Source organism: Hyla sarda, chromosome 2 (genome assembly GCF_029499605.1).
Source record: "Hyla sarda isolate aHylSar1 chromosome 2, aHylSar1.hap1, whole genome shotgun sequence".
Classification (NCBI taxonomy): Eukaryota; Metazoa; Chordata; class Amphibia; order Anura; family Hylidae; genus Hyla; species Hyla sarda.
In genome coordinates, this window is record NC_079190.1 from 235,553,284 (window position 1) to 235,568,247 (window position 14,964).

General features: G+C 41.8%; 1 protein-coding gene across 5 annotated transcripts in view; it reads left to right on the plus strand.

The window, feature by feature from the left end:
• LOC130355880 (uncharacterized) overlaps positions 1–14,964 on the plus strand; it is a 501,680-nt gene that overhangs the window by 299,324 nt on the left and 187,392 nt on the right. For all 5 annotated transcript variants that reach the window (XM_056556685.1, XM_056556690.1, XM_056556686.1 and 2 more), the window contains exons 19-21: positions 6,582–6,669; positions 10,636–10,780; positions 11,217–11,418. In XM_056556685.1, coding sequence (XP_056412660.1) covers positions 6,582–6,669; positions 10,636–10,780; positions 11,217–11,418 — 435 coding nt within the window. The remainder of the gene's footprint in view (positions 1–6,581; positions 6,670–10,635; positions 10,781–11,216; positions 11,419–14,964) is intronic.

Sequence of the window (14,964 nt, forward strand, 5' to 3'; positions counted from 1 at the left end):
TTTTGCGCTTACGCCATTAACTATGCGGTTTGATTAACAATATATTATTTTGGTTCGGACATATACACACATGGTGATAACACATATGTTTGTTTTTAGTTTTATTTACACACTTTTTTTTAATGGGAAAATGGGGGGTGATTCATATTTTTATTAAGGAAGGGGATAAATCACATTTATAAAAAAAAAATTCTTTTTGTATGCAGTTTTTAGTCCCCTCTAGGGGCTGTAACATTGCATACACTGATTGCAGGCACTGTTCAATGCATTGCCATAGGATTGCATTGATCAGTGTTTTCTGCACTTGATTGCTCAAGCCTGGATTTCAGGCTTGGAGCAATCAAATGCTGATCAGACAGCCGGGAAGAAGGTAAGGCACTTCCCGCTGTCCTCTCAGCTGTTCGGATGCAGCGATTTCACCGCGACGGTCCCGAACAGCTCCGCTGAGCTAGCCAGCACGGATTTCTCCCTTTTTAGATGCCGAGAACAACTTTGATCGCGGCGACTAAAGGGTTAATACCAGACATCAGCCTGATCGGCGATATCCGGTATTAGCCGCGGGTCCTGGTTGCTGATAGCAACCGGGACCTCACAGATAAGAAGCGCACTCAGCTTCTGAGCGCGCTTCACAGATCGGGAGCCGGCCATGGACGTAAATATACGTCCGTGGTTGTTAAGGGGTTAAGTAAAGAGGGGGATGCTTTCCTCTGCATAGTTTTCCTGCTATTTCCTACTATTTGCACACCACAAAATTTAGGAAGTAAAGAGAACTGAAACTTGGGCCACATGCCAAGTGTTCCCATAGCTGCACCAAACTGACCAACCCTATGCTATTGTACAGGGGGTCACGATTTTTAATTTTAGGCATGAGAAAGTGAAATGATCCACTACTATCCATCTCCATATGTTATATTTTAAATGTTGTATAAACATACGGTTATGCAATTGATATTTCTACATTAATTATTATTATTATTATTATTAAAGGCATACCCCTGAAGGACTCAGGGTTTTTCCGTTTTTGCACTTTAGTTTTTTTCCACTTTACCTTTAAAAAATCATAATTCTTTCAATTTTGCACCTAAAAATCCATGATGGCTTATTTTTTGCAACACCAATTGTTCTTTGTGATCCAACAAATAGAAGTGAAGAAAAATCGCACTCACCCACAATTAATGCGAAAAAAAAATGTAGATTTTAATCCAAGATCTTCATCTGGACAGACAAAGGCAATGGACGTGGAGGAGTGAAAGACAAGCGACCGGTTTCGTGCTAGGAAGCGCTTCCTCTGGCTTGAGAACCAATTCTACTTTGTAATGACATCAGTCGTTTTACCCAAAAATCTATGGCGAAATGGAAAAAAAAAATAATTGTGTGAAAGAATTGAAAAACAAAAACAAAACGCCATTTTGTATTTTTGGGGGCTTCCGTTTCTACACAGTACATTTTTCAGTAAAAATGACACCTTTTCTTTATTCTTTAGGTCTATACGATTAAAATGACACCCTACTTATGTAGGTTTGATTTTGTCGAACTTCTGAAAAAAATCCTAACTACATGCAGGAAAATTTATATGTTTAAAATTGTCATCTTCTGACCCCCATAACTTTTTTATTTTTCCGCATACGGAGCATACGGAGTGTGTATGAGGGCTAATTTTTTGCGCCGTGATCTGATGTTTTTACCGGTACCATTTTTGTATTGATCGGACTTTTTTATCGTTTTTTATTCATTTTTTCATGATATAAAAAGTGATCAAAAATACACTATTTTGGACTTTGGAATTTTTTTAAATTTACTTCTTATAGACAGATTATAGACAGAATCCATTACTAAGCCGGGGCTTAGCATTAGCCACAAAAACAGCTAGCACTAACCCCTGGAAGAGCCGGTACCAACAGGCCCAGAGCATAAAAAATGGCGCTCCTGGGCCTAGGCGATAACAGGCTGGCATTAGTTAGGCTGGGGAGGGCAAATAACAATAGTCCTCTCCCACCCTGGTAACGTCAGGCTGTTGCTGCTTGGTTGGTTTTGACTGAGAATAAAAATAGGAGGAACCATATACTTTTTTTTTTTTTTTGCATAAATAATTAAATATATAAAAAACAAAACGCATAGGTTCCCCTTTAATTTTTATTCTCAGTCAAATGCCAACCAAGCCGCAACAGCCTGATATTACCAGGGTGGGCGAGGACCATTGTTACTGGGACTACCCAGCCTAAATAATGCCAGCCTTTTACCACCTAGGCCCAGGAGCATCATTTTTGAAGCTCTGGGCCTGTTGGTACCGGCTCTTCCTGGCACCCCTGTGGCGTTGGGTAAATGGGGTAATAATTGGGGGTTAGAACTAGCTGTTTTTGTGGCTATTGCTAAGCCCAGTTTAGTAATGGACTCCGTCTATTAGACAACACATTTAAAAAGAAAATTATCCAGAAAGACACTTCCCCGCAAGCCCATGTTAACCATTTTATTAACATTAAACAAAGAAAAATGCTGGTCATCTACGTAGTCCTCCGAATCCAAAAGAGTCCACAGGATATACGGATCTGAAATGAGAACAAAAAAAAACATGAAAAATAGGTTAATACATTTATTTTAACCCGCTCGTACATCTCCCTCGCCGCACGGGGAGATTTGAAATTACAGTGAACTCCGTGGCGCAGTAGCAAAGGGAGCACAGGCTGACATAACACTGCAGCCGCCCGGGACTCCTGCAGCCGGAACAGGAGATGTGCACAAGCCGTACCTGCCATCCTTCAACGTGTACTGCAGTGCTGAGGGCTGGCAGGGATGGCTCCAGAACATCTCCCAGCCCGGCTGCAGGAGTCCCGGGCGGCTGTAGAGTTATGCCAGGGCGGGCCCCTTATGACGGTGCCGCGGAGTTAACCCCCCGGCTTTTTTTTCATTTAATTTTACCTTACCTGGTCGCGCTCCGGCAGGCTTAGGTTCAGGCTGCGGGTGTTCCAGGGACTGCGGTGCCTGTAAAGTATTGAAAGCATGCCGAGTGACGATCCCTGCCAGCTCCTCTTCTGCGTGGCCAGGTCAGGTAAAATAAAATGAGGAAAAAATGCAGTGGGAGAAAGTGGGAGAGCTATGATAGCTGTCATCCCACACTGCCGCATAGTTTTTCCATCCCTTACGGTAATATCAAAGTTCCCGCTTTGTACCTTGATTGGCTGCTCGGTCCTTGCCAAGCACGGGACCCAGTGGGAAATGTGAAATTACAGTAGGGGATAGAAAAACTCTGCAGCACTGTGGTATGTTAAAAGGAGCCCGGGCTGGCATCACTCTGCAGCTGCCCGGGCTCCGTCATACTTTCTCCCCGCTACCCTAACGTCTAATGATGGGACACTGATTTACATCCCCCCACTTGTCTCCCACCCGCCCGTGCTGCACATCTCCCGCCTGCTACAAGACTACAACTCCCAGCATGCCCTCACTGTATGGGCATGCTGGGAGATGTACTCTTGCATGGGAGATGTGCAGATGGGAGATGTGCAGCGTGGAAGGGTGGGAGACAAGCGGGGGATGTAAAGCAGTGTCCCTGTCTTTGTAAAGGAAGCAGGGAGAAAAGATGACGGAGCCCAAGCGGCTGCAGAGAGATGCCAGCTCGGGCTCTGTTATAGGGTTGTAATATATTTCCTGCTGGAGCAGTGATCACGGCTGCCAGTGGGAAATATAAAATCTTCTCTCCAACGCCGTTTTGTAAGCCAGCTCCGGGCTGGCTTACATTTACGCTGTTTTGGAAGGGTTGCGACTTTCGTACTTGATAAATCCCTGACCATTGCAAAGGGAAAAATGAAATTCACTTTGGTAAGCTCTTTTGTAGCTTTTTGCTTACAGCCAAAAGTCGCACAAAAATTTGCTTAGGTGCTTATACGACTTTTTGTGCAACTTTTGTAAGCAAAAAAAGAGCTCTAAATCCCTTGATAAATGTCCCCCATAGAGGGCAATTCATCAAGCTGTTTAGAAACTTTTTTTTTATCTAAAATTGTTGCACAAAAAGTCTCAGTCAGTTCCCATGCGACTTTTGTGAGACCTTTGCTTTTGATCATATTTGAAAGTGAACCACTATTTGCAGGGCTTTAGACCAGTATTATGCAGTGGGCACTGATTCATTATGTGTGACTTTTCTCTGAAAGTCTCAAAAAAGTCTCAGAAAAGTTGCAGCACTGCGATTTACAAACAAACTCAGTAGCATGGGCATCAGTATGGTGGGTGACAAGTAGAACAAATGCCCCTGATGAACTGACATGGTAATGGTCCTCTGATGCCCCCCCTGCCCTCAATTGTGCCCACAGGATAATGGGCGGCAAGGGGAGGATGATGATGTTGAGCAGGCAAGTGAGGTAGCCTATTTCCATTGCATGACGCTTGGCTGCTTAGTTTATTTCCAGTGCTGTACGCTGACGCAAAAGGTGGGAAAAATAGGAGGACTCTGAGGTAATGTTCCCGTGCACCAAATTCATGAAATAGCGTGCAACTTTTGGTGAATTTGGTGATGAAAGGTGTATTATTAGGCAACTTTTCACATCTATAATAGCACATATACTTGTAAAATATTGATGAATGCCCCTCATTATGCCACAGACAGTTGAGATTTGCGGCACAGGTAAATCGACCATTCAGATTATGCATTGCACTGGTGAAACCCCTGTATTACTAAAGTGCATGCAATGAATAGCTGTCTAGTGGCATCACTCTACAGAACAATACTGTACTACTCTTAACCTTTGCCAGGATGAACGGCTTCTTTCAACACCAGGTTTGGGCAGCTCCATTTTGTGCTGTTCAAGACCCTCATGAAGTCCTGGCCCTCTATATATAAAGTGGTTTGTAGCTTTTAGCTGCTACTTCTCCCTTTTATATGAAAGGACTTGGTTTATCTATATTAGTTATCTAATAATTTTTTTAATCCCTAAAGTACACAGCCCATTTTGGCCTTAAGGACACAGCCAATTTTCTTTTTTTTTTCCTCCCTCGCCTATGAGCCATAACTCTTTTATTTTTCCATTAACAGACCCATATTAGGGCTTGTTTTTTGTGACACCTTTCATTTTACAATATAATGTACAGCACAACCAAAAATATATAATTTGTGGGGGGAAATTGAAAAGAAAACCACAATTTTGCTATTTTTGGAGGGTTTTGTTTTTCCGCAGTGTACTTTATGGTAAAAATTACATGCTCTCTTTAATTTGTGGGTGAATATGATTAAAATGAACCCAACTTATATATATATGTATATATATATATATATATATTTTTTTTTTTTTTCAACCAGATCAAACCAGATCAATATGCTTAAAATTGCCCTATTCTAATGCCTATAACGGTCTTATTTTCCCATAAAAGGAATGAGTGCAAATTTTTTGCCCATGATAGTGTTTACCCCTGTAGTTTTATGAGTACCATTTTTGTTTAGATGGGACTTTGTAATAACTTTTTATAATTTTTTTTTCTGATATGAGATGTGAACAAAAATCTGCATTTCTGGTGTTTGGTATTCTTTTACGTTTACACACATCATGCAGGATCATTAACATTATATTTTGATAGTTTCGACAGTTATACAACGATACTCCGGCCCCGTGGTTGTCACACTGCACACTCGGAGCCTCCAGCGCTGCGGAGAGCTTGCAAAGGTGGGTGCTGAATGACAGATTGCGGGGGTCCCCAGCAGCAGGATCCCCGCGATCAGACATCTTATCCCCTATCCTTTGGATAGGGGATAATATGTATTAGTGCCGGAGTACCCCTTTAAAATAGAATGTTAATGATCCCATAGGGTGAATGGCGTAAATGTAAAAAAATACCAAATTTGCTGATTTTTAGTCATATCACATATAAACATAAGAGTAAAAAGTGATTTTACACATATCACATATATATGCAAAAGTGGTATTGATAAAAACTACAGATCACTGTTCAAACAAATGAGCATCATACAGCCATGTATACAGAAAAATAAGAAAGTTATAGGTTAGAATTGGGCAATTTGAAGTATATATTTATTTTGTTTCAAAAATGTGCTTTATATTAAAAGTAGTACAATAATAGAAAAACATGTAATCATGGGTATCATTGTAAAAAACAAGCCCTCAAATGGGTCTGTAAATGGAAAAAATCGAAATATTATAGCTTTTAATAGGCTGTGATTGACAGCCGTGTCCCGCCGCTGATCTCCTGCATAATGAACGGTGCTGAACATATAGGTATGTCTTGTTGCAGGAACATACCGCTACAAGGCCGTACCCATACGTCCTATCAGGGAGGGATTAAAAATGCATTGGAGCCGTTTTAGACAATCTAAAAATGGGCCAGATATTTAACAGTGTCTCAGACTGTTTAAAAAGCCACATGTTTAAAATTGCAGCATGCTGAAACTATGGCATTTTTATGTGGCATAAGTGTGTGTTGCATTGGTTGGGTGCTTTTTTGAGGCATGTTTTCAGATTTCAAAGTTTCCATCATTTTTAATAACTGTAAAAAGTGAACTCATTAATGTTATTTAGTTGTAAATGATATCAAATTTTTGGTGTGGTAATCAATTAAATGTAATGGTATACTGTTTATCCTAGGATCAAATGATTCAAGCATTGAGTTTACTGTGTATGATCCAACAAAGGACTATAAAAACAGCATAGATCATACAGAAGAAGAAAGCAGGTAAGAAACAGAATACTCATCTTACAAATGTTTAACCCCTTAAGGACCAATTTTCACTATTGCACGTTCATTTTTTTCCTCCTTGCACTTTACTAGCGATAACTCTTTTATTTTTTCATCTACACACCCATATAAGTGTTTGGTTTTTGCAGGACCAATTGTACTTTGTAATGTCTTTGTTCATTTTTCCATTACATATGCTCCAAAATGGCAAAAAAAAATTTTTTCTTACACCATTCACCGTGTGGTCAAACTAACATGTAGTCTTGATACTTTAGGTAGGCATAATTAAAACAATTCCCAATTTAGGATAGTAAATAGTTTGCATCATGTTTTACTAATTTAAAAAAATTCTAAACTTTTTAGAAAAAAAAAATATTGCCATTTATACTTCTATTTTGAAAGTATAAATTACCACCATTTTCCATATAAAAAATTGTAAACATAATAAAGATAAACATATTTGGTGTTGACCTATGCATAATGGTTTGAACTATAAAATATAATATTATTTATCCCATTATCCCTTGTAAATGTACAAAAATACCATATCCCAGAATTGTGTTTTTTTTATCACATTATATCCCAGAAAAAATGGGTACCACAATGGTACCGAAAAAACTACAGATCACAGTGCAAAAAATTCATCCTCATACAACCCAGTAAACAAAAAACAGAAGTAGGGCTCTGTGCAGGCTCCTGGCTTGTCAATCATCCTGCTGTGTGAGCCAAAAGCATGTCAGAGTCTCACTGCACAGAGACCTGCTTGTCCTCAATGCACAGAGCCCTGCTTGTCCTCAGTGTACAGAGCCCTGCATGTCATCAGTGCACAGAACCCTGCTTGTCCTCAGAGCACAGAACCCTGCTTGTCCTCAGTGCACAGAGCCCTGCTTGTCCTCAGTGCACAGAACCCTGCTTGTCCTCAGTGCACAGAGCCCTGCTTGTCCTCAGAGCACAGAACCCTGCTTGTCCTCAGTTCACAGAGCCCTGCTTGTCCTCAGTGCACAGAGCCCTGCTTGTCCTCAGAGCACAGAACCCTGCTTGTCCTCAGTGCACAGAGCCCTGCTTGTCATCAGTGCACAGAGCCCCGCTTGTTCTCAGTGTACAGAGCCCCGCTTGTCCTCAGTGTACAGAGCCCTGCTTGTCCTCAGCAGGGCCGGATCATCATTGGCGCTCATGGAGTGCCTGCTCCAGGCCCCAGGCCCGCAGGGGGCCCCCGTCACATTCAGGACATCCCTGTGTCCCAAAAAATCCTTTCAGGACACAAGGGCGTGGTTACCTCTTTGCGGCGGCCCCCGCGTCAACTTTAAAAATGTAGGGAAGTAGCGCACGTCGGGACGTCACTGACATCCCTGCGTGCACCCATACGAGAAAAGCAGAGCGGAGCATCGAGGAGGACGCGCGCATGGTAAGTCATCTTAAGTGTTCCGACCTCCGCTCCTTCGGTTCCGGGACCTACTGCTATGGCCCGTAGGCCATAGCAGTAGATTGTGACTCTGGACCGGTGGAGCGGTGGTCGGAATACTGAAGTGGGACAGTGAACAGGCATACAGCCTCCAGCCATACACTGTTTATGGCTGAAGGCTGTATGTCTGTGGGGGAACTGTACTGCACCTAATGTAGGGCAACTATACTGCACCTAATGTGGGGGAACTATACTGCACCTAATGTGGGGAACTATACTGCACCTAATGTGGGGAACTATACTGCACCTAATGTGGGGAACTATACTGCACCTAATGTGGGGAGCTATACTGCCAACCTAATGTGGGGGAACTATACCGCACCTAATGTGGGGGAACTATACTGCACCTAATGTGGGGCAACTATACTGCACCTAATGTGGGGGTAACTATACTGCACCTAATGTGGGGGAACTATACTGCACCTAATGTGGGGGAACTATACTGCCCCTAATGTGGAGGAACTATACTGCACCTAATGTGGGGAACTATACTGCACCTAATGTGGGGAACTATACTGCACCTAATGTGGGGGAACTATACTGCACCTAATGTGGGGGAAGTATACTGCACTTAATGTGGGGCAACTATACTGCACCTAATGTGGGGGAACTATACTGCACCTAATGTGGGGGAACTATACTGCACCTAATGTGGGGGAACTATACTGCACCTAATGTGGGGGAACTATACTGCACCTAATGTAGGGGAACTATACTGCACCTAATGTGGGGGAAACTATACTGCACTTAATGTGGGGGAACTGTACTGCACCTAATGTGGATGAATTGTACTGCACCTAATGTGGAGAACTGTACTGCACCTAATGTGGAGGAACTGTACTGCACCTAATGAGGAGAACTGTACTGCACCTAAAGTGGGTAACTATACTGCACCTAATGTGAGGGAACTATACTGCACCTAATGTGCGGGGACATATACTGCCAACCTAATGTGCAGGGACGTCCAACCTAATGTGGGGGAACTACAACCTAATGCGGGGGAACTATACAGCCAAACTAATGTGGGGGGACTATACTGCACCTAATGTGGGGGAACTGTCAGGGGGGGGAGGGGGCATCATAACGAAGTGCTCAGTCTTCCTGGCAGCTTTCATCTGGTCCTCAGTGTGCAGAGCCCTGCTTGTCCTATAACTGATCTTTCAAATATATAAGCTCTCATACAACTCTGTTAGGAAACTAAAAGCATTGGAGGGGGAAAAATTCTTCTTTCCCCCTCCTATACAGATACTTTGTATAATAAATAGTAATATTTGTCATAATTTATCTTAAAAAGTTAAAGAGTACCTATCATCAATTTTTTTTTTATATGTTAGAGCTGATTGTATATAGAACAACTTTGTAATTAGATTTAATTTAAAAAAAAATGCTTCCTTTTATGTGTTTTTAGTTTTGAAAATGTGGCCACTAGGGGTCTCCCTAGCCGCAAGCTTTTCATTGATTTCGGACTCAGGCCAGCCTGGCAGTGAGTCCGAAATCGCATTGCTGGCTGAGCACGTGACCAGCTGATTGACAGGCGGGAGCGCTGTGCTCACATGCAGGGCACTGAACACCGAGGAAAAGCGGCTCTCTGAACACTGGGGACAAGCAGGCATCTGGGCAGTGAGGACAAGCGGCGCCCCGTACACTGAGGACAAGCGGCACCCCATACACTGAGGACAAGCGGCGCCCCGTACACTGAGGACAAGCAGCGCCCCGTACACTGAGGACAAGCGGCGCCCTGTACACTGAGGACAAGCGGCGCCCCGTACACTGAGCACAAGTGGCGCTCTATTCACTGAGGACAAGCAGCACTCCATTCACTGAGGACAAGCAGCGCTCCATTCACTGAGGACAAGCAGGCATCTGGGCAGTGAGGACAAGCGGCGCTCCATTCACTGAGGACAAGCAGCGCTCCATTCACTGAGGACAAGCAGGGCTCCATACACTGAGGACAAGCAGCGCTCCATTCACTGAGGACAAGCAGGCATCTGGGCAGTGAGGACAAGCGGCGCTCCATTCACTGAGGACAAGCAGCGCTCCATTCACTGAGGACAAGCAGGGCTCCATACACTGAGGACAAGCAGCGCTCCATTCACTGAGGACAAGCAGGCATCTGGGCAGTGAGGACAAGCGGCGCCCTGTACACTGAGGATAAGCAGGTACTATTCCCATGCCCACCCCCCCAAGTGAGGGCGGAAGCAGTCCCCCCCAGCAGGCTTCAGTGACGCGGAGCCTGCTGGGGCACGCCCACATCCTCCTGCCGGGTGCTCACACTAAGTGAGCAAGAATATAGGTAAGTTACAGAGCTTTTTAAGGCTCTTTAAAAAGTTTTTAAGGGCAGGGAAGGTGTTAGGTGTAGTTAGGGAACATAGCTTAAGTTAGTGTAGAAAAGTTTATTTAGTGATAGGTACTCTTTAAGTAAAAAAAATCCTTACATTTGTAATGTTTAGTAAATAAATATTGAATGTTTTATAATACTCAGTTTGCTGTCTTTGTTTTAGGAAAGAAGAAGATCTATCACCTGTACCAGCCTGGGTGAAGCATAATGAATTAAATGTGTTGCCAACTCCTACAACAATTGAGGAGCCCTTTAACTTATGTATTGATGCTTTGCACTATATACCCGACTGTGCCACTATAGTAAAAGTAATATTTTTGTATAATTTTTGCCACTAAGTTTATGTACGATTGTTAGAAAATAAAGTATATGTATGTATTTATTAAACATAAAAAGTAGAGAGTTAAGTTAATTCAGATAAACAGTTACATTAAGAGGTACCTCCACTGCCAGTCATGACCACATCTACATCTAGAATACAATCAAGCGAGCAGGCAGTCCAGATATCTGAGCAATTTTGCTGTGCCAGGAGCCTGTCCTGTAGGGGATTTTTAGCAGTAATGGCTTTTATACCAAAGACCTTTCTGGTAATTCCATCATAAAGGAAATGATTGTGTGTTATATGCAGTTATATGTTTAATTCATAAACATATTTCTTTCTTTTGTGTTTATCTTTGAATGTATGCCTTACCATGGCAATCTTCAGTACTGTATGGATATTAAATAAGTCCTCTTTGTATTTAGATTTCAGCAAAAATTCTAAATTCGGGAACAAAATCTGTATCTGAATATGTGGCATTCCCAAGCAAGGACAGTTCAGCCCGAAATCCAGTGTTTAACTTCTGCCAAAAGCTAAACACTGAAGATGAAAAGCTAAGTATCAACGCCCATGTTCTCTTTCAAGTAACTACAGTGGACCCACATTCTGGAAATTTGGTTGTGATTGGTAATTACATCTCTGTTCTACTCATTTATGTCCAATGAAATAGTAATTCAAGGACTTTAGGTTACATATATAACCTTCTGTATGAATATCTTCAGACTGTAGATAGTTGATGTGAAATAAGGCTCTGTTCATGACCAGTGGCCAACCCCAAATGATTAAGCTTATACTGTCATTAAAGCGTTACTGTAATTAGTAAGAAAATCTTAAAAAAACATGCTTAAGTCAGTGTAGTAATGTGCCATAAGACATTTATGCATAATAATATACATGTGTTAATATGTTAAATACATTTTGATCTATATATTACTGTGATCAGTCTTTCTGTATTTCTCTAGGAGGCTTGGAGCATTTCTCCTGGAGCATGAACAGCTCCTTTCCTCCCCCCTCCCTTCTCCCTTGCACAAACATTTTTACATTTGCAAAGCTTTCTGCCTAAAGTGCATGCTCTGTATAACTCTTTTTTTCTCAAATATCTTTTTATTCGTTTTACATATAAACAAATACAAAACCATGCCCATCCATCCAATAGGAGAATAGCATTTGAACAAGGTGATGCACAGAACAGCTTATTCAGTGATTACAACAAAGGAAAACAATTAGAAAGGGGGGGAGGAGGGGAGAGGGTAGGAGGGGGGGAGGGGTACAAAATACAGAGGGGTATAGGGGGAGAAGTAAGGGGGGAGAACAGGGGTAGACATGTGAGTTCATCTTCAGTTAAAGTATCTAACAGAGCCCTAAACAACCCGATTCCTGCAGTAATGCGACTGAAGCCATGGTTTCCAGGCTTTAAGGAATCATTTGTTCTAAGTGCCCTGTGTTGCATTTCCTCAAATCTGCACACCTGGTGGACCTTAGTGAGCCATTCTTCAATATGCTCTGTATAATTCTAATGCAGCCATGTTAAACTATATGGTTCAAGTATAGAAGAAAAACCTGCATTTTGTGCCAAAAAATAGAATACAAATTTTTACAGCTTTGTGACCAAAGTGCATGGTTTTTATATCCCTAAAGCAGCCATGTGGGACCTATATGGTGCCAATACACAAGAAGTTCATAAAAGGACTGAAGAGAAACCATTTTGCAGATAAATAATAATTTAGCACCTTGTATTCCTTGTCAGTGTTTGCAAGCTGTCTGGATCTCACAGGGGTTAAAGGGGTACTCTCATGGAATATATATATATATATATATATATATATATGGAACAGGAAAGCAGCACTCCAGAGGAAAAAAGGGTGTACGGGTGCCTACTGTGTCAGGTCCAGGTTGGGGACCCCTCCAAGACACAAAGCAAAAATAAACAGTGGCACACCAAGTGAAAAAAAGAAAGGTGATTTATTTCAAAAAAACGTGTTAGGCAACGTTTCAGCTGGCTCACCCAGCCATTTTCAATCAATAAATGACTCTCAGTGTAAGGTATATATAGGGTATACAATCATTAAGATCCAATACATTAATTAGTGTACAAAAGTGTATAAAAGTACATAAATAACAATAAATATAACAGTAGTGGAGGGTTTAAGACGCATATATACATGGGATACACAATCACAAGAACCGATCTTGTTCCCAAACATATCAGCGTTAGCAATATACAGTGTAAAATATTAATTACATAATAGTAGTGCACAGGTGAAGATTAAATTCATAATTAACTGGGCGGAGAGATGAGTCCACTCACCAGGAATGTACACAAGAAGCGCCACGAGGACGCCATTGCCAGGGGAAACAGCACACGCCGCTAAGCCGGAGCCGGAAGCTGCGGCTCTATCAGGGGATCACATGACCTTGCGAGTAAAGCGATGTAGCGCATGCGCCCTACATGAACATACACATCGTCGGCCATCTTTGTTGTGGGCATACCCATCCACATCGTTACAGAGAGCACAGCAATCTTCAGTGCGCGATCAAGCGCAAGGTGTAGCCAGGCAATAGGTGGATTCCCATCTCAGTCTGGCAAACCTATACCTCCTACTGTCCTGAGCACCAGTTGCCCTGATGTCACCGGGTTGGCACAATGTGAAGAAGTGCATCCTCTTTCCTTGAATGTAATTTGGATGGCTTTCATACATATTGATGGCTTCATGATGTAATGCACCTTTGGGATACAAATTCTATTGTGAAGGCGTGTACTGTTCTAAATAAAAAATACAAAATAAAGTGTAGAATTCTTGAGTGAGTGAATCCCATCTTCAGTGTCCAGTAATTTAAAAATATAAAAAAAATATAAAAATTCTATAAGTATATTGTCAAGAAATACAGAGGGTTAGCAAGCAGGATTATAGTCAAAATGGTTATGCATTATAAATTTCATGTGTTACATGAAAATGTACATTAAGGCCGGAGGGTCTCAAAGTGTTTAATTCATAGATCCATCGTAATTCTTTACGTTTCAGCATTGCCACCCTATTGCCACCCCATTTGGGTAATGGTACATGATCGATTAACATGAATTTTAAATCCTTCTCACAATGGCCATATTCCATGAAATGACTAGGGACAGGTAAATCAGTTCGTTGTTTGCGAATGGAATAACGATGCTGATTTAGTCTGGTCTTAGCATCTAGTGTGGTCTCACCCACGTATAATAAATTGCAGGGGAATTGCAAGATATATATATATAACGTGGTTCGAGTTACAAGTAAGATAGTATCGATTTGTATACCATTTGCCAGTGTTTGGATGAATGAATTCTTTTCCCTTCATCATGAAGGGGCAATTAACGCAGGTGCAGCATGGAAAGGAGCCCTTGTTGGCTACTGTCAGATATCTTTGTTTAGATTTCACAAGGGACACATCAGATTTCACTAATCTATCCTTTAAGTTCGCTGCCCTACGGTAAGACATAAGTGGGGGATTACTTAATTCGGGGATCTGTGAAAGCCCAGTGCTTAAAATCTGCCAATGTTTTCTAATACTGTGTGCAATTTTCGGGGATGCTTCAGAGTAAGTGGTTACAAAAGCAATCCTATTGTCTTGTTTTTTTACTGTGTTGGTCTAGAGTAAACTGTATCTATCTAGAGTTCGCACCTTATCCTTACATTGGTAACCACATGTAAGGATAAGGTGCGAACTCTAGATAGATACAGTTTACTCCAGACCAACACAGTAAAAAAACAAGACAATAGGATTGCTTTTGTAACCACTTACTCTGAAGCATCCCCGAAAATTGCACACAGTATTAGAAAACATTGGCAGATTTTAAGCACTGGGCTTTCACAGATGCCCGAATTAAGTAATCCCCCACTTATGTCTTACCGTAGGGCAGCGAACTTAAAGGATAGATTAGTGAAATCTGATGTGTCCCTTGTGAAATCTAAACAAAGATATCTGACAGTAGCCAACAAGGGCTCCTTTCCATGCTGCACCTGCGTTAATTGCCCCTTCATGATGAAGGGAAAAGAATTCATTCATCCAAACACTGGCAAAAGGTATACAAATCGATACTATCTTACTTGTAACTCGAACCACGTTATATATATCTTGCAATGCCCCTGCAATTTATTATACGTGGGTGAGACCACACTAGATGCTAAGACCAGACTA